At 36.7% G+C, this 19,480-nt stretch overlaps 1 protein-coding gene across 2 annotated transcripts in view; it reads right to left on the reverse strand.

Annotated features, from left to right (window-relative positions):
* Window positions 1–218: 218 nt before the first annotated feature.
* The window catches only part of NLGN4X (neuroligin 4 X-linked), a 118,880-nt gene continuing 99,618 nt past the window's right edge, over window positions 219–19,480 (reverse strand). For both annotated transcript variants that reach the window (XM_061998636.1, XM_061998628.1), the window contains 3 exons: window positions 10,769–10,954; window positions 8,106–8,895; window positions 219–1,068 (listed from right to left, as the gene is read on the reverse strand). In XM_061998636.1, the coding sequence (XP_061854620.1) occupies window positions 219–1,068; window positions 8,106–8,895; window positions 10,769–10,954 (1,826 nt within the window). The remainder of the gene's footprint in view (window positions 1,069–8,105; window positions 8,896–10,768; window positions 10,955–19,480) is intronic.

Here is a 19,480-nt window from a genome sequence, read left to right on the forward strand (position 1 = left end):
CATAGGGTTTGTAGTTGATCTTTAACATCAGAGAGTTTCTGAGGGAAGGATCAGCAAGAAAACAATGACTGTCCTTCTCTTTTACTTGATTTTGCTTCATACTTTGACAAGGTGTTCAATGGATGGTATTTTAATTTTTTCTTCCTTTTTTTTTTGTTTGTTTGTTTGTTTTTTCTTTCTTCCAAGTGGCTTGTGAAGGTAGAAGGGGAAGGGCTGAGCTATACCCTAGTGGTTGAATGTCCATGGGGCAAATTTGTACTGTTTTGTCCTCCACTGAAGGTGTTGAAAGTATGCAAAGGCTGCATTCCTGTTAACGTATTTGGAATCATGGTTATGGTGTTGGGTGTCATTAGTGGGATGTCATCTGGGGACCTTCTCAACGTAAGAGTGTAGTCAGGCGGACAGGTTAGTCTCAGCGTGTCATGGGCCTGCAGCGATTCACACTCGTGGTCGTGTTCTAGCTGTTTCATCTGCAATGACATAATCTCTTCATTTTGTATGTGTGCAATATCATTGGTTGTGTTCCTCTGGGGGCTAGGTCGTCTGTGAGTCTCATGACGTCGCTTGTCCTTCTTGTAATATAATGCAGCAAAAGCTAAAATATTGAGGAACAGCAAGGATGCTCCCACAGCAATGGTGACACTCAACTCCGTGGAGTAATCTCGCTTGTTTTCAATCAGAACTGTCGTATCCTCCGGAGCTGTTTTATGGGTGTCTTTTGAATGTTTGGGATTGTTGGCAGGTGTCATTGCTGGTCGTTTGGTGGCTGGCCACAATTTACCAGGAGAACGCCGTGTCACATAAGGAAACGATGTCATGTCAGGAGGGGGTACTTTAGTTGTTGTGGAAACATACTGAAATATTTCATTCAGGTTGTGAAGGTGTGGTACAAGCTCCAACCAGAAAGCAACTTTTGTTGCTCGGTAGTGATCACGAACTCGGGGTTTCAGGCCAATATGCAGATAAAGCTGGTCTTTAGGATTGTATTTGGACCAGGCCACTTCTTCAAAGCGGTTGGGTTTTGTGTGGATAAACTTTGTGTCCTGTGGAACAGGTTGGTTTGGATCTCTATAAAAATAAAAATAAAATCAGGAAATATTATAATAATTTAAAAAAAAACACAAAAAACCCACTCCTTTAGTCAATGGTTTATATTATAAATAACATAAATTAAAAACAGAAGCTTTAAAAAAATGCCTCAACTTAATAACAGATGTTAGTAAACAAAAACTACTTACTATACAGTGCACCTCAGACTTTACAATACTTTTGAAAATGGAGAAGGGGTTGAGTTTCAGTTTCCAAAAGCTCATCTGAAGTTCTGCTATACAGTACCATGCTCCAAAGCTGTCTTAGAGAGCTATTAACTACTTTTCCCCTTAGTAAAGGTGTAGGCTCAGCTCTTCTCAAGGTGTAACATTAAATTTTTCGTTTAAGGTACCACTACTTTCACTGCTGTAAATACAGGCATCTAATCCCCATGGCAATGTTGGAAGTCTGTATGACCAGAAAAATTGATACTAGTTGTGTATACTACATATAAAACTTCAAAACACGAAGTAGCAAGGCTAAAATGCGTAACTGGGAACTATTTCTCTTTGTGTTCTTTTATTGAGCTATTTAGTTCCCCTTCATCCAAATATCTACTTTAGGGAAAAGCTTTTGAAGCACTTTTATGTCACAGATCTTTTCATCTGCATTAGATTACTATTTGAAAGTTCTGTGTGCTCATAAGTACTAAATTCTACATTTAATGGCCGTAGGACAGTGAGCCTTAATTCTGTCTCAGTTTGTAGGGATAAGAAACATATTAGTTGATATCAATAAGTTTTATAGAAGTTAAGTAGTAGTAGAGATAAGAGTAACGCACTACACAGTTAATTTCAAAACTAGTTACCCAAATATCTTTTTACTTTTTTTCTCATAGGTTTAGAGAAAAAGATGAACCAATGGCATAAAAAGCATTTAGATGTGGTTAATGTCTACATTTGGTAAATGTTGCATCAATATAACTTCCTCTTGGCATGAGAAAAATACAGAAATTTAAAGTGACTAATACTGATTTCAATATTCTGTTGTACATGAGTTTGAATCTTCTTTTACAGCAATGAATATTTTTCTGGGACTTTGTGATACATTATACTGAGAGCACATGATTCATTTTCTGTGCATTAGCCTGAGAACTTTCTATTCTCCTTTCCACCCCCATATGCATTAGTTTATTCCCTGTGAAAATGATGCTAATATTTCCCTTTTCTTCCAATATCCTCTTACGCATATTACAAGAATACTAAGACCAATTGTTAGCATCTTAGGCTTTTTTTGTCTTTTTCTATTTTCCAAAGCTCATGAATGTGATTGTCTAGTTTAGTATTCTTCTGCTGTTCATAAAGAGCTATTCCTTAGCTCTTAAAACAGAGTGGTAATTTGACTTTAACTTTCTGTTTACCTGAAAGAATTTACCTTACCTTTTTTTGAGTGAAAGGAAGAATTATCTTCCTATATAATTTTGTACTTTGACTTAATTATGCTTGTGGTTTTAGGTGTTTGTAGGTTTTCTGGGGTTGTTTTGCTTGTTTTTGGATTTTTTTTTTGTTTGTTAGGTTTTTTTTAAAAAATATTTTACTATATCAAATCTTTCCTATCTCAGTGAGATATAAACTAGGGATTCCAGAAATGTGACTATTTTCTATCTAGTTATTAATTTATCATTTTATTTAGTAACAACTAGCCAAATTGTCTTAATTCTGAAAAAACAGACAATTGCTTAGTAATTGTTCATCACCCTTGGACCTAGAGGAGCAATATCCACTGCCTCGCAATACAGCAGTAGATGTATATTGCTGCTTTGAAGGCTACTAACATGGATTCAAAAAGGAAATAAAATTATTTCTTATTGAAGAGGAGACTGAATGATTTCCAGAATCCAGAAAAGAAGTTACTGGCTCAACTCAATACATTTACTACTATAGTACTTTGATCTTCAACAAATGAATTCTAAATCAATGTAAAAATCAGAAAGATTATCAAAATGTAAAACTCAACATCCTGCAAGATTTAAAACACAAAACCCATCTTGTATTCTCCTCACTTGCTCTTCCGATTCAAAGCACAAAACACTGTGTGAAGGGTCCTACAGAAAACATATATATTAAGCTAGCTCATGCAAGCTCGTGGACATGCACCTTTTTTTTTTTTTGTAATTGCTATATAAAATGACAGCAATGCTGATGACTTTAGCAACTAAAACTTTTTTTTTTTCATTTAGCATTCTCTTCCCCTACAAACAGTCCACAATACGAGTAAATATCAGCTTCACTTCCCTTTTCTAATTATTATCTACCTCTACCTCTGTTTTTTAACTATATCTATCAGGAACAGTCAATTATGCTGCTGCTTCCTCTAAACAGATGAGGGAAAGTTACATTACATCAAGGTAGTGTCATATTCCACTACTTGTTTACATGGCTGTGTCTAGGCATGAAGATGTGCATTGAAACAAATAACATTAAAAAAAATCAGCCAGTTCCACAGGAGAAAAATTACAGAACAAAAGGCTGCTAGGGAATCTTCCTTTAAAAACCCCCTGCAATCATGGTGATGAAAAATTCCTCCAGTAATTCCTCCAGTAATGTCTCTGATAAGGACTAAACTTTTTTTCCTTATCCTAGCAGTTGGCAAGAAGGCTTGTTTTTCTTCATTCTATTGCTAGAACAAAATCGATGATTATTATTGTTCACTTTGCTCACTGATTATTTATTTTCACTACCTCTAGAATTCAATTTAAACAGTTTCTGCATCAAAAAATGTCCCCACTATTAAATGCCTGAACTTGTCTTCCACATGGTAAAAAACCCACGACTGTATGACGGTCTTTCTTGTGTTACCAAAGGGGTTTTTTTATTATTATTAATGTGCAGAACTATCTGGTTTCACCTATCACTTTCCCCCCCCCCCCATTTTCACTCTATGCCGATTTTACTTGATCAATAGTTGCTTTTTGTTGTAATTTAATTCACATCTCATGGGCTACCCATCCATACACTCATAGCAAAGATATTTTCTCAGGTGATCTAAAGTAAATGTGTCTGCAATGGATGCTTACTCAAGAGCTACACACATTCCTGTTTACAAGGTGAATTAGTAGCTGACCTGGAAGAGAAATGAGGGAACTGATGATACTCCTTTAAAAAGAACAATGGGGAATGTCAAGAAGTTATCTCATATCCTGAATTTCATATAACATGTTGAAATGCCATTCACCTTTTAATTACTTCTGCAACAGCATTAACTGTCATTCAGGACAATGGAACTGTTACATTAATGCATCTAAACTGTTTTATTCTTTTGTGTCATTCTCTAACTTCATTGGTGAGGAAATTGTCTTAACAATTACATACTGAGTCTACCCCTAGACAATGAAAGGCCTCTTGATCATTCACTTTCATATTTTACAATAAAAGAAAAAAACAAAACAGGAGAAAAAAAATCCTTAGTGGTATTTCTTCATGTTTCTACCGATTTTTTATGTCAAAATACTAATCATGGTGCAGCCATTTCTGCTTGAAGCACTGGTATATAAACAAATTTTCCCTTACCTCCTTTCCTCACTTATCACTTGGTCCCATTGTTGCCAAGCTTGCAGTCAGTTATTATGACTACTAAGAAAAGCAAACCATAAGTACACTGTTTTTATATGGTTTTGTTTGACTAACACAGATTGGCCATTGGATAGAGTTATTTCTTCAGACAAAAAAACATTAAAAAACCCCAAAACAACACCATCCTAAAGGAGTTCAGAGAGAATTTATTTTAAAACATACTTTAAATACTGAAGTTTGTTATCTTCTATTAGAAAGTCAAAGTGAATATAAAACATGGACATCCTTAGTAACAGCTTGGTATTTGCTTCAGAATTGATAGTAAAATAATTCAGGAGAATTCATCTGAATTACAAAGAACACAAGGATATATCCTTTAGGCTTTTCTCTTTCCCATCACTAGCCTAGGTAGAGCTGGATGAATGGGATCAAAATTAAGAGATCGTAACTCCTCAGAACAGAGTAAATTTTAGAACCCAAGAGCTGCCTCTAATGAGAGCATGGCTTCATATCTACACTATGAAACTTCAAATCCTTCTTCACAAGTGTAGCTGGCAGAGTATCTGTGAAGGATTGCCACACATCCCCCTCTTATAATTCACTCGCCCCCTGCTGATGTGAAAATGATGTAACGTGTTGCTAACAGAACATTTGAGCATGCAAAATTGCGATTATGGTTTAGGTAGAACTACTGGCAGTAGACTGAAGCTTTAAGTGCACCTCTTAATGAAGCTCTCACATACAGTTCTGCATATTGTGGAATCAAAGCTGTATTTTTATGTCATATATCCCAAATGTAGTTTCTCAAGGCAACTCTATAAAAAATTCCTTTACTACTTCTGAAGTATGTTAGAAACATATTTTTGAAAAGGCTAAAACGACAGTTAACAAAGAAGAAAATTCATCAAAGCAAGGTGTAAAATGGAGGATTAGCAAAATGCAGCTTACAGGTATTCATTTCAAGCACAATTCATTTGCCATTGTCACCTCTTATTTGCTAGCTTCAGTAACTGACTTCAAAGCAAAACCCAATAAAAGCATTGTGTCTTGCACTGTGTCTTTGACACCTAGTGATTTTACGAGATTGACCTGCCCTCCAAACCCAGCCTTGTCAGGAAATCCATTAAACAACGTGTGTATTTTCTTAGCAGTTGGTGGCATGCCAGTTAAAAGCCCAACACAGTCCATTAGAAAAACGCACCGCCCAAACTATAATTATACAATAAGCACCTGGATGCAGGCTCTGTGGGAGAGCCATCAAGGCTGGAATACTCTCAGAGACAATAAAATTTAATAAATAAATCTGCAGTTTAACTGTTTAAGGCTTACCTACAGCAAAACATGAAATAATAATTTTTTATCTGTTAACACATTTTTCAAATGTGTTGCCATGGGTACAAGCACTATCAGAATAAGGATGAAAAATGATCAATTAAAGAAAATAGGGCAGAAAAACTCCCCCCCGAAAAGCCCCCAACAATGCAATCTTGAATTGTAAGAGTTGGAGGACCTGAGTGGGCACATGGATTCCAGATTGGATGTGGGAGGGTAGAGAGGAAAACAGTAACCCCAGATATGTCCCTTGTTGCTCTAGGCTTGAGATGTGACAAGCTTTCCCTTTACATTGCAGGCATCAGAGGTGCAGAGCAAATGTAATCTTAAACTATTATTTTCCTCTGTTTTCTTGTCCTATCCAGAACAATTAATCATTGTTCATATACACAAAGAAAAAATCCAACAAGGTAATGCACCTTGTATTGCTCTTTTTCTTTCTAAAGAGAGATAGATGTCATTTTTAATGACATATCTTTCAGACAATTTATAAAGAGGCAAATTTGTAATAGAAGATATACCTCATTGCTGTCTCATCAGGAGTGGTGAAGCTTCAGAAATTATGGTTATTCCAAAGCACCTGTTGTGCCTTTTGGATGTAGTATGACAATGGGTTCATAGCCAGAGAACTGGGAGATAGCATGTATAACCTGCTGAAATTAGTCTTCAAGTAGCAACAGCTGGAAAAGTGCTGGAAATTACAAGTAATGGTAGCAGCTGGGACTGTGAGAAGCTCCTGTCAGCCTCAAAAAAATGCTTAAATAAGACTTCTTATTTTAAAAAGAACAGTCATAAAGTAACTGTAAATAATAGTGAGACTGTAGGGATGTTGCATCTCCATAATAATTCCAATGATATCTTTCTGTGAGGATCTGAAGTCCTCTATTTATATGTGGCATTTTATCTATACAAATAGACAACTGATGGCATTATCATCTCTCTGAGTGTGTAGTACGGTCAGCATGTGGCATTCTCTATCCATAAACCAAGCTTTCATCCTGAAGTTGTTTGCCCATCCTAGTACTGATAACTTCTTTTTGCCAAATAAATCTAAATATACTGTTGCAGTATTGTGGGATTTCTGCACGAAAAAGGTACCCATTTTTCTGAAATGCAGCGCAACAAAGCTTTCTTTCTGCCTTGCAAATTGACCTGAAGCATTTGATTGCTTTTTACACAATTCATGCTTGAGGTTTTTGTTAGGGCTGCAAAATCTCTCTCTTGAACACCATTTGGATTCATTAAAGGCTGCAAGAGCTGCTGAAGAATAAATGTTTCACACTAGGCATCTCTGAATTTTTTTTACATAGCTGCATACCATTCACTGCAGTGAGGTAAAGCTGCAGTTTCCAGAGCCCAGTCCTGCCATTAAACACTCATTGTAAAGATTTACTGCCTTTTTGTGCCATAAGTATCTTTGTTTTAATTCAATACCAAAGACTCAAGGTTAACAAAAAAGCCCTTGCTGCTCAAGCAAAACACTGCAATACACTTTAAAGGAATTCTATGGGAAGAGGATAGAAATTCTTAATAGCACTCACAGATTAGGCTGCTTTGAGGGTTTTTTCTTGATGTTTACAAAAGCATTGATGTCTTTATTTTGTTTTGTAAGTAGAATTAATTTAAATTTTTAACCTTCTCAAATCAACATTTATGCACATTTCTTCTTCATTCCAGTCAAGTATTTACTATTATATTATGGCCCTCAGAGGGAAAAATCTTTCCCGTGTCTGCCTTCCTTTTCCAGTTCCTCCCTGAGTTCCCACCCCTGTTTAGGTTGCTAAAAACAAGAACTTCCTTTCTTTTGTAGCAGGTGAGTGTTATCTGCCTGACAGTTCTTTCTTCGAGAAGCAGACATGTTGCCTCTGATTTTTCATTATCTTAGTGATCCGCCTTTTCTCTGAGACATGCTTTGTCTTAATAATTGCCTTATTTTTTGAATAAAAAATACAGTGCATTATTATTTTCACTGAGGTACTGAAAGAAAATAGTCTGAGGGAACACATTAATTAAAATTCTATTAAATATTAATAAGTCCCAGCTATTTTCTGTCTTAATGCAAATAATGCTACAATACTACTGCAAGATCAGGGTTCAAAGCCACTGCAATGGGACACTGACTATTTTAGAAGTATGTTGTCAACAAAAAGGAATGTTGGGCGTCAAACTTACCCAGTTTTGGCAAAATTAGTCCAGTATGTCATAACTACTGCACTAAGCATTACATCATTCTTGGAAAAGTTGCAGTTGAACAGTTCTGTGGGGCCAATCATAGGAATCCCAAACACATAAGGGACTTCATCGCCATGAGCTGAATCAGCCCAGCTGGGTTTCATTTCACTTTGGCAATGGTGATAAAATGCATAGAAATATGTTGGAGATCCATACTGGGCATGCAGGTCAGCAGTAGCAACAGCTGGAGCAACCCACTGGTGATCTGTAAAAAGAGCAACCAGGGTCTTCCGTCTTGTTTCAGGGTTTTCTTTGTCTGCCCAGTCGGTGTACATGAATTTAATGGTCTCTCGCAGTGTATCTTTCCCTTCTGGATAACCATATAGATTGTCCACAAAATTGGAGACAGAAAAGTCAAAATCATTGGGGGAAACACCATCTTCATTGTCTACAATGCCATCCACAAATTTTAAACCTTCCCCTTGATTCACACCCAGCATTATATCATAGTTAAGGAATTCTCCTTGCTCCATGAGAATCTGAGGGTCATCTGGAATCACATCTCCATCTATGACAGGCCCAAAGGCAATGTGGTACGTGGCTGGAGTGATGGTCTGTTGAATGAGTTCTTTGTAATTCTTGTTTCGAAGACATTCAACCAAATCAGTGGTATCCAGCATGTCGCAGCCCACTTTATCTGCCAATATCCGAGTGTACTTGGCAGGCTGATAGTTCACTGCCCAGCTGGACAGGGCTGTTCCACTCTGTATGATTGCCTTTTGGAACAAACCTGCAGGTGCAAATTGTTTAAATGCAAATCCAATTATATATTAAAAAGAGATATTAAAAAAAGCAATTAAAAGTAGCTTTCACTAGGCAAAGAAAGCTTTGATTATACAATAATTAAAGGATTCATATACACAAATTTCAGTTCAATTTCCATATATTCTACTTACTGCTCCCTTCTAATAGTATCTCTAAGGGGTTACTAATTAAAATCTCTCTTGTTCTTGATGCTCGCACACATAAAGCATGAAGGTTTCAGGTTACTGTTTTAAGAACAAAACTCATCCTTGTTCTGCCATTTTCTTGCATCTTTAATGGAAGTCCCCTGGATTTAGCACAGTGGTAGTCCTGTAAAAATGTCTTTAAAGGAGTGGCAGCTACTAGTAATTATATCCTCTTCGCCATGTAAATGACTCTCATAAATGCGCTCTTCAGTAGTTTAAAGGTCAAATGAAAATTACACACTCTCATTTCCTTCACAGAAGCCATGCATCACATAATTGGAAAAAATCTTCTCTGCTAAAATCAGTTTAATATGCTAGAGTCTTCTACTCTGTCATCACACTTTCTTTATCATCTGTGTTTTAATTATTATTTTCTGTGCGTATTAACACTACTTTAAAATATATTTACATTTCTCAGAAGAAAGTAAGATGAGACTGAATAGTTCTTTCTGACTGTTTTATGTGTACTAACACAAAAGACCCATTCTGAAGAGTTTCTGTGTCAGGGCACTGAAAAGCAACTGGAGCTTACCTGTAAACCTCCCTCATCTGTTTTTTTTTTCTTGGTAAGATCACTAAAATGCATTATTTTATAGTTAAACTAAAATTGCTGGGCCTCTTGCTGTACATGGTTTCTACTGTCAAACTCTCGAACAAATGTAAAACTTTTGTAACCAAAAGTTACAAAAAAGATTTAAAGACCTTGAAGCACTTATGAGAAAAACTGTCTGTGTCTCAATTACCTTTGTGATGATTGCTTACTGAACACGCTACAAAATTTTAATTATGTGATTATTTAAGCTTTTCATGGTTCCATCTGCTTGATTTTGGCATGGATTGCTCAACAGTTATTCACTTCATCCTATTTGAATCAACAGACTGAATTGTCAGGCATAATTCTATGTATTTCCAAATGGGATGTGTTTACCATCCGCCCTGCAACAACTGCTTGCTAGGACTTAGCCTTCTGTCATAGATTTGCCTGTTCTAAAGTGATAGAAGTACTATGGATTCATAAATACAATAGCTGCTTTGGTCTTGTCTTCTCTTACAAACTGTTTGTAGATTTCACCTTATCACCAGGAATATTTATGGTTCAGTACCGGTGTTTTACACTGTTGAGTGGGGTTTTTTTTGAGAGGCGGGGGAATGAGGTGTTGAGGGTTGAAATCTCATAGCTCAAACATTTCCCAAAATCTTAATAACTATGTGTGGGGTTAACACAGTACTTGTGGGGAGTTAAATATATTTTAAATAATTTTATGTTATTATTAAGTTAGAAAAGCATCTTAATACTTGTTGGAAGTACAGGCAAGAGCGTGTGAAAAATAAAAAAAAAGATACTGCCCTTTTCCATTTAATTAGGGCAAATTCTTTGATAGAAGAGCCAGTGGAGACTTTTGATAAAGCTGCAAAAATTAAAGTGCCCATAGTATTTGCTACATGAACTTTCTTCTATAATATCACTTAATTTTTTCATATAAAAATATATTGACTAATACAAATCCAGAATACTAGCAAGCAAGTATTTTACAAGAATTACAGATGCCATGTCATTCTACTTCAGTTTACTTGATATGGCCATTTCTGTCACACTACAATGTTTGGGTTTTTTTTTTTTTTAAAGAAGTGCTTTGCTCAGAACATTGTTACCTTCTGAATAGTGAGAGAGTGTCAGGAGACTGACACAGGAAGCTCCTGCCCCAGATCCAAAAATAGTAACTCTTTTGGGGTCTCCTCCGAAAGATCCAATATTTTCTTCAATCCAACGTAAAGCTTGGATTTGGTCAAGTAATCCATAATTGCCTTTTGCAGCTTGGTCCCCAGTACTTAAAAAACCTATAAAGCAAAAAGAAAGATGTCTTTAGTTCACCAGACACAGAGTTAGCTACAGGGTATTCATACATTCACAACACATCTTTCCATCTTTTCGTCCTCTGGCATTTTTTTTCTTCTTTTTTTCGAAAGGTCATGGTCCTAGTTAAATGTCTCCAGTACAGGCAGTGGAACTCATTTTGCATGCTGTTTGGCTTTGGTTTGTTTTTCCCTACTGCAGTGGTCACATTTGTGAAAAAATCATTATTTCCTCTTTGAAATATTTCTATATCAATGCAACAATAGAAACTGGGTTTTTTCTTTTTTTTTTTCCCCTTTTTTTGATAACTGTGAGTAATGCACAAAAACTTAGACAATAATTTTTTTTCAAAGAAGTGAGATATCAAGCCTTCCACTGAGGGCAGGGCTCCCTAATACTTTAATTTAAATGCTTCTTACCATTAACAGAAATAACTCTGAACTAAATAGCTCTTTAAATTATTGCACTTGTGATATGAATGGACATACTCAGAAAAAGAAGGTTGAAGAAAATACCAAAGGAAACAGGAAAAAGCCTAGGAAAAAATTACACCAACTCCACAGAAGACATTTATTAGGGAGACAGTAGGTAAATCCTCAGCAATTCAGTCTTTGGTAGGGAGATTTTATTGCAACAAATCATGTTTTGTCTCTTTCCTTGGAAATTACAGAAAAAGCTGGACTGCAATTTTTTGTTCCTGTACTATAGCTATCAGATTTTAGAAACAAAACATGACAAGTTTGCTGCTTGTCTTGCAACTGAGAAGAAAATGACTGAAAGACTAAGACTGAGATTAATTTTGTTTTTCTGAAACCAACTAAGGTGAAACATGAAAGTTATTCATGCTTTATATCACTTACAGTGCTATGTGCTATGTCCAAATTAGCCACATACTCACAGTTGTCTTTTTAACAACCACAGATCTGTTTCTGTCAGACAACTAGAAATGAGAAGTCTGTTAGAAATAGCATATGGAAGTTTTCAGATGGACGTTACTGATTTGGGCGCTGCTGACAGCTGCTTATCAAGATAAAACAAGGAAATCACTTGGCAGGTGTTTCCAAGCTAACTATCAGTTCAGACAAATTTGCCAGAAGAGGGCCCCAGGACTCAGGAGATCTACAGTGCTGGAGCAATTTGAGATGAGGGAATCTGTAAGCTTGAGCCACTTTAGCCACTTTCAAGCTACTAGGAAGGACTACAAAGGAAAGCTTGAGATCCCTAGGGAAAAAATTGACCTTTTAGTACATTTCATGTGCTTTGTGGCAAAAGGGAATAGATCTCTTTCCACTGGCTGTAGTCATTTTTCAGTGATAGGAAGTACAAAAATTTAGAAGGTGGAAGGGATTCACAATGTGGAGGAAGCAGACGAGAAGAAAAGGTAAGAGAAAAGGAGAAATTAGATGTGTTGGACATTCACACCTGTCAGACTTTCACTGTAACATTTTCTATGGTAAAATTACTACAAAGTCCAGCCTCAAGATTTAAAAGCAAGATCACATAAGGACTAAATTCTAACTATGGCCTACATTATGGTTGGATAAATTTCTGCACGTAAAGTTAGGCAAGATTGACTGGGGTGTATGACCTTGCACACAAAAGAATCTTTTTTGTACTTCATTAATAATTATTGATAGATACCTAATATCAGCAGATGTCTGATGAGTCCTCATATTTTTGACAAAATAGTTGCTTCAATTGCAGTGATATCAATCATATCCTTATTGCTAAATAGCATTTGATATATCTTTTCTGAAAACAGTCTCTACTAATGGCAAGTGCAATAGTTAGAACAGCAGTAACATTTTTTTCCTCTTCTATTCCAATTGGGGAAAAAAATAAACAAACTATTAATCCATAATTGCTTCAATTTTTTAACAGATGTGTTTTCCTCTTTTTCACATGCCTTTATTATCTTTTTAGAACTGTCAGATAAAGAATAACACACTTGCTGGCTTTGTTGCTGCAAATCATTGCAATATTCTATAATTAAGCCTTTATTCAATCAGAACGATGACCTCCCTGGGAGAATGTGGCTGTTGTAACTTTTAAAGCAGTATGGTAATTAATATTCAGAGTCTAAACACATTTTAGCTCTTCTAGCAGCAACAAGCTAAAGCTGGTTAATTTTGTGATTTTGGTTCTTTGCAAATGTACTAAAAGAGGACTGAGTAACACTGCAGTCAATAAATATCTGATGTTAGACAAATGAAGATTTTTGTTTCCACAGTTCCCTGTTGATTCTTATTAATTGCAAGAACAATTTTTCTTAATTTAAAAACTAATCATCATGGCAAAGTGTAAGCCCCACATGACACATACAGAATTCATAAATCTGTTTTTTCTTGATGACAGTATATTTTTTTCTGTGCTGTGAACACCAGATCAAAATTTGTTCCAAGCCATTTCAAGAAATTCAGACAAGGAGTAACTATTTGTCCAGAAATACATAACAGTAACAGTTTTGGGTTGGGTTTTTTTTGTTTTGTTTTGGTTTTTTTTTTCCTGTGACCAGTGTGAAGATTTCAGGATTTGAGGATTTATACTCTGCCTTTTGCACATTTTTTTAAGTGCAATTAGGACTATTTCCTATTTTATGGTTTAGGATTTGAAGGGCATTCTGTGATCTGGAAATCCTTAGGTTAGGGTTTTGATAGAACCTGCAAATTCTTCTCACTATTCTAATAAAACATCAATATGCCTAATGTATTATCTATAAAATCTACCCAAACAGTTTATCTCCACCCAGCTCCAGCCTTGTCTCATGGCTGGAGGCCATCTCTATTTTAGCATGCCATGCAGACCTGCAAGAGTGACTTTGGAAGAGAAGAGCTGGACCTCACATCTATGTTTTACATATTTAATATATATTTTTTTTTTACTATAGCCTAACTCTTGACTGGTCACATGGGCTGAATGACACTGGGGGACATTGTGCATAATGAGAAGTACATCTTCCAGCTCAAGTTCACCTGGAAGGGTCTACTCTGTACTTTACAGAATCTCTCTGCAATGTGAAAGGAGGTGATAGTGTGGATATGCTCAAGATTAACAGTATATTCTTCCAAACACAGAATTTGCAGACTCAGGTGCAGCTGCATTTCAGCTGTGGACTTTGTTCAGATATGCAAATAACTTAGTAGGTTACTTAAAAATTATAAAGCATTTCACTGATACTAAATATTAAATAGGAATATAATCTATCCTATTACTAGGACAAAAGTATTTTCAACTGAAAGTTATGTGGTGATTTCTAGCATTGAATTGACAGTTTGAGGAGAATAGAATTAATATGTCATGAAGAAACATTAATCATAACTGACATCTTTGTGTCGTATAGAACTCCAGATTAGAGGAGATATGGATCACTGTTAACTTTAGACACCTAAAAACTCTGTGTCCATTCAATTTTTTTTGTTGCTATCTTGACAACTACTGTGGAGAGACCAAAAAAACTCCTCCAAAAGTACCTTCAGTTTTGTAGATGTCTGGCTGTGGATTGAATGAATTCCCATCAAAGTATATTTTTTCTTTGCAGGATGTACAAATGTAGATGTCCAGCTTAAACATGACACCTTTTAGACAAGTTCAAGTGAAATCAATCCCTACTTAGAGAATCAAGTCATCTAATAAACCACATTCACTGCACTATCACCATATATCCACCTGGTTACATCTTCACAAAAGGCTATCAGGTTGGTCAAACATGACTTCCCTTTGGTAAAACCATGTTTACTTCTCCTAATGACTCTCCTGTCCTTTAAATGCCTGGCGACAGCACCCAAGATAAGTTGTTCCATCACCTTCCAGGGATGGAAATGAGGCTTTTTGTTGTCCTTGATCTTCCTTGCAAGGTATAACTCCAGTGAGGCTTTGGCTTTCCTAGTTTCCTCCGAACAGCCTCTCACAGCAGTCTTCATCCCAAGTGACTATCCCTTCCTTCCATGATCTATACTCTCTTCTTTCACTTGAGTTTGCCCAACATTTCCCTGTTTAACCATGCAGATCTCCTGGCTCCCTTGCTTGATTTCCTACCCACTGGGATGCTCTGATCTTGAGCTTGAAAAAGTGATCCTTGAATCCAGACCAACAATCTCGGGCTCCTTTATTCTCTAACACACTGTCCTACGAGATGTTCCCTAAAAATTGCTTGAAAAGGCCAAAAATATTAACTTATTTTACTTTCTATTTAATTATGAGCTGCCATCTGTTCATTTAATTCTAAACTTAAGATTCCATTTGGTATGTATAGTCATATAGATGAAAATATCATTCTCTGTAGTCAAGTCAGGCTGTAAAAGATTATAAATTAACATAAAATTAAGAGGAAGATAGGAAAACTACAAAAGCAAGATATTCTGCTGTTGTGATGTTTTGTAGGTGGGGTAACTGTTCTGGTTTAGCAAGGAGCAGCTTTTGGCTTAGTAACAGGGGGAGCGGGTTGCAGTGAAGACCCGGTAAAGAGTTTGCGGACTCTCCCCCGGCTCCTGGGTTCAGACCCACCTCCGGCCCGGCTGGGCCAATCTGGCGCCTCTGCCATCACTATTTAGGGGACGGGAATTTGAAATGCGAGGCAGGAGGTGTAAGAGTGATACAAGATGGAGATGACCACGCGGACTCTTCAGCCAGAGAAGGAGGAAGGAAGAAGAAGCAGTAGACCAGAGACCCTTCTGCAAGCCGTGGCGAGAATACAAGCTGTGCCCCTGAAACCTATGGAGATCCATGGCAGGACTGAGAGCCACCAGCAGCTCCATGTGAGTGAGCCCGGACGGGCGAGGGACTGTGTGGGGAGACGGCCATGGCCCAGGCCGTGCTGGAGAGCCTGTGCGCCTCAGAGCAGCCCCACACGAGAGGCAGAGAGGAGCTGCAGCCTTTGGAATAAGTGCGCGTCGGAGCAGCCCGTGCAGGGCTGCCATGTGTGTGAGTTACCCCATGGACTTGCAGGGAGGACTGGTGTGGAGTTCACCCGTCCTGAGGAGGGACAAAGGGCAGAAGCTCTCGGAAACCGACTGAAACCCCCACTGCCTGCCCCCCCCCCCCCCCCCCCCCCTTTCCCCGAACCGTTCAGGGCGGGGCAAGGTAAAAACACCGGGATCAGGGCTCTGAGCCCGGGAAGAGGGGAGGTGTGGCAAGAAGATGTTCTTAAAAAGGCTGGTTGGACTCTTCATTGATGTATTACTCTGGGTTGTTTCATTTTGGTTATGTTTTGGGTTTTTGGGGGTATGTTTTAGTTGATGTTGCATTAAATTATTTTCTGTTTTCTTCCCCAAACCGAGTGGCCTGGTCTGTTTTGTCCTGAACCTTAAGCGGCAATTAAGCCCTCCCTGCCCTTGAGCAATTCTCAGCCTCTTAGGTACTCGAGGCTAATCGTGGCCTTTGTTCCCTGATGGGCCTAAACCACGACAGTAACTCAGTAACTTTTTTCTATACTTACAAACAAACACATATTTCTCAAAGAAGACTATTTTGTGTTACTCTAGTAAGTCTTGGGAAAGGTGTTTGGGTTTTCTAGATTTATTTTGTAGTAGATAGCATAAAATTTCCCAGTTGAAACAGATAAGGTTGATTAAGTATGTGAAAGCCAGTATTTTCCTACTGGTTCAAAGTAACATGAAAATTCCACAAAAAAATTTGTACTGGTAAATTACATTGACTTTAAGGTTTTTACAATCACAAACCAGAAATTTAGCAGTTATAACTGATTTATTTTTTTCACAATTAGAGGGGAAAAAAAAATTGAAAGATTAAAATCCATTCTATCACACATTTTAGTAGCTACTATAGTAAATTCTTAAAATATATTTTGAAATTAGGTACACCCTTCACTGCAAATGAAGTATTTGCTTCATATGCTGTTCTTCACAGATTTTCTTAAAAAAGAGTTTAATTTCTGAGACATAGTCCTTACGTAAAAATTAATGTCAAAATTAATAAGGCATCCTGAGTAGCCAAGATATCACAATGAGGAATTAGCGATCAGGCAATTTATAAAATATCAATAAGGTAGTGCATTTTCATCTATTTGTCTCCTGCTTTTTTAAGTCTCTGCTATATTGTCTGACTTCACATTTCTTTTGTCTTTAAGTCTCTTCCTGACTGCTGCATAGACCTGTATAGCCTGCAGTGATTTGTTTGTTGGGCAAAATTCACACAAATAAGAATGATTTGTACCTCAACTGGTCATAAATATGACATAAGCAATATAAACAAGATACAAGAGACTATGCTTTCAAGCACAATCATGTTTTTTATTTTCATTAGTGAAACGCCAGGGTAGGACCTTTTTAAAGCAAAGATCAAACAACCAGCACATAGCAGAGACTTCACATTTTCTAATAGTTTATGTCTCTACATACCACATTTGCCACTGTAAAAGTGTACCTGCTGAACTCAAATGTTAAAAGTGTTCAAATGTGAAGTGAAATCCATTGGGAATTACTGAGTACATGGAGATCACAGTTGACTCAGGAAGTCTCTGAGATATAAATAGTTGAAGGACACAGAAGTATTAGAAGGTGGGATACAAGAGGAAGTGATGGTGTCCTTGGTGTATGTTTAGCAGAAAGCAAAACATTTTTGAATTCTTCCTGAAGCATGAATAGCCCACACAAAGCTGAGTAAGCGTTGCTACTGCACAGACTCATTCTGTGCAGTCTGAAACAGCTATCTAATGACTAAGACAAATAGAAGGACTGAGAAGTGGTCATGTATGGTTTTGTGAAGAAATGATGCTACACAGATACTTCTTATTTCTGAAAACAAAAAAATAATGCTTTTATTTCAGCTGCAAAATGTTTTGAAATTTGCAGGTGCTACTGTCAAAGCAATTTTTTTAATATTCAGCATCTCAAGAAGTAGTATAGCCTGCTATTCTAAAGCAGTAGTTGCAGATAAAAATTTCTGCTTGCTATGGCTTCCCAGCTTCAGGTAACACTCATTAAAATTTTAACTCAAGATACGATAAGAGAAAAATATACAGAAGACAATTCAGCTTACAGTTTTCATATGATTTCATAATGTTAAAACATAAAGGATAGTGATGACTTTAATCCAATTTTGAAACTCAGATTTAAGCAAGGAAACAGCCTGTTATGATTGTACCTTGATGGAATCTTTCAAATTGCCTCTATTGTGGAGACAAAACCTAAACCTGCTCATATATAAAGAACATCTCATTACCACAAGTGGTACAAAAGAATAGAGGGTGAGAGAGGGTGAAATGAGAATATTATTATTTGCTTCAATATTGCTTCAGTACTGAAATCTAAAGTGTCTTCTTTACAGTTCAGGAGAATTTCTAGTCTTAAATACATAAAAGCCTTTTGAAAATGGCTTGGATAGCATATGTTTATGAGAACACTTAGTGGTAAAAGAATGAGAGAAGACAATAGGATGCATTTTAACAAGATCTAAAATCTATTTTTAGACACATTTCCAAACAGTGAAAAGCTTCTTAGACATCATAAATTTATCAGAGCGGTAGGGAGGTCAACAAGTTTCCTTCAGTTAAGCAATTACAACATTTCCACAATGAAATTTGTGCATGACACCTTAAGTGCTTTTAAATTGGCCTTGTTCATTGTAAAATGTTCTGAAACTATTGTGCAATGAGGTTAGGTCAATGAGTGTTATCTAAACCATTAGAGACTTAAGACATTCTCAACCTTCATCATTATTTGTGATGAGTTTCACATAACTCAACATGAAGTATCAATTGTTATGAATGTAGATTTTTTTTTTAAATCGTGAATAAGGATGGCAACAACTAACACTGCAGAACACACTCATTGATCTATTGTCTTCTTATTTACTATTTATCCAAATATTCGTAACTTAAACCTGCCATTACCCAAAATAAAATAAATAAAATAACAGGTCAAATAAAAACATTGTTGTTGAATGCATTATAACCAGTCTGATTAAAACCAAATTGGAACAAGCTAAAATCAATCAATTGCTCTAAGAATGTAATTGACAAGAAAAAAAAAAAAAATCATTAAAAAAATTATGTGTTTTGGAGAAAAGACTGAAAAATACCTGATGTACTCAGTTAGCCTATGCTTTGAAAATATTCTCTATTCACTGACCCAGGTGGTCAAATCCAAAGGTGTTTAAAAAGAGAAATACACTATCAGTACAGAACAACAATTGAATGAGCCACTGTCTTTTTGTGATATATTGATCCTGGCTAGCAGCCAAGCATTCACAAAGCTGCTACGCAGTCATACGAGAAATACAGGAGGAGAAAATGCATAGAATAAACACAAGAAATCTTGAGGGTTGAGATAAAGACAGTGAAATAAGTAAAAAGAAATAATTGAAAGGAAGGACATCACTCCCCACATCCCATGAGCAGCCCAATGAATAGTCAGTCTCTAAACAACAGCTACTTCAAAGCTAAACCTACCCACCTTCTTCCTCTGATATTATGTCCTTTGACCATGACATTATATGGCATGGGATATCCCTTTGGCCAGTTTGGGTCCGCTGTCCTGACTGTTGCTCTCCCG

Source organism: Colius striatus, chromosome 1 (genome assembly GCF_028858725.1).
Source record: "Colius striatus isolate bColStr4 chromosome 1, bColStr4.1.hap1, whole genome shotgun sequence".
NCBI lineage: Eukaryota > Metazoa > Chordata > Aves > Coliiformes > Coliidae > Colius > Colius striatus.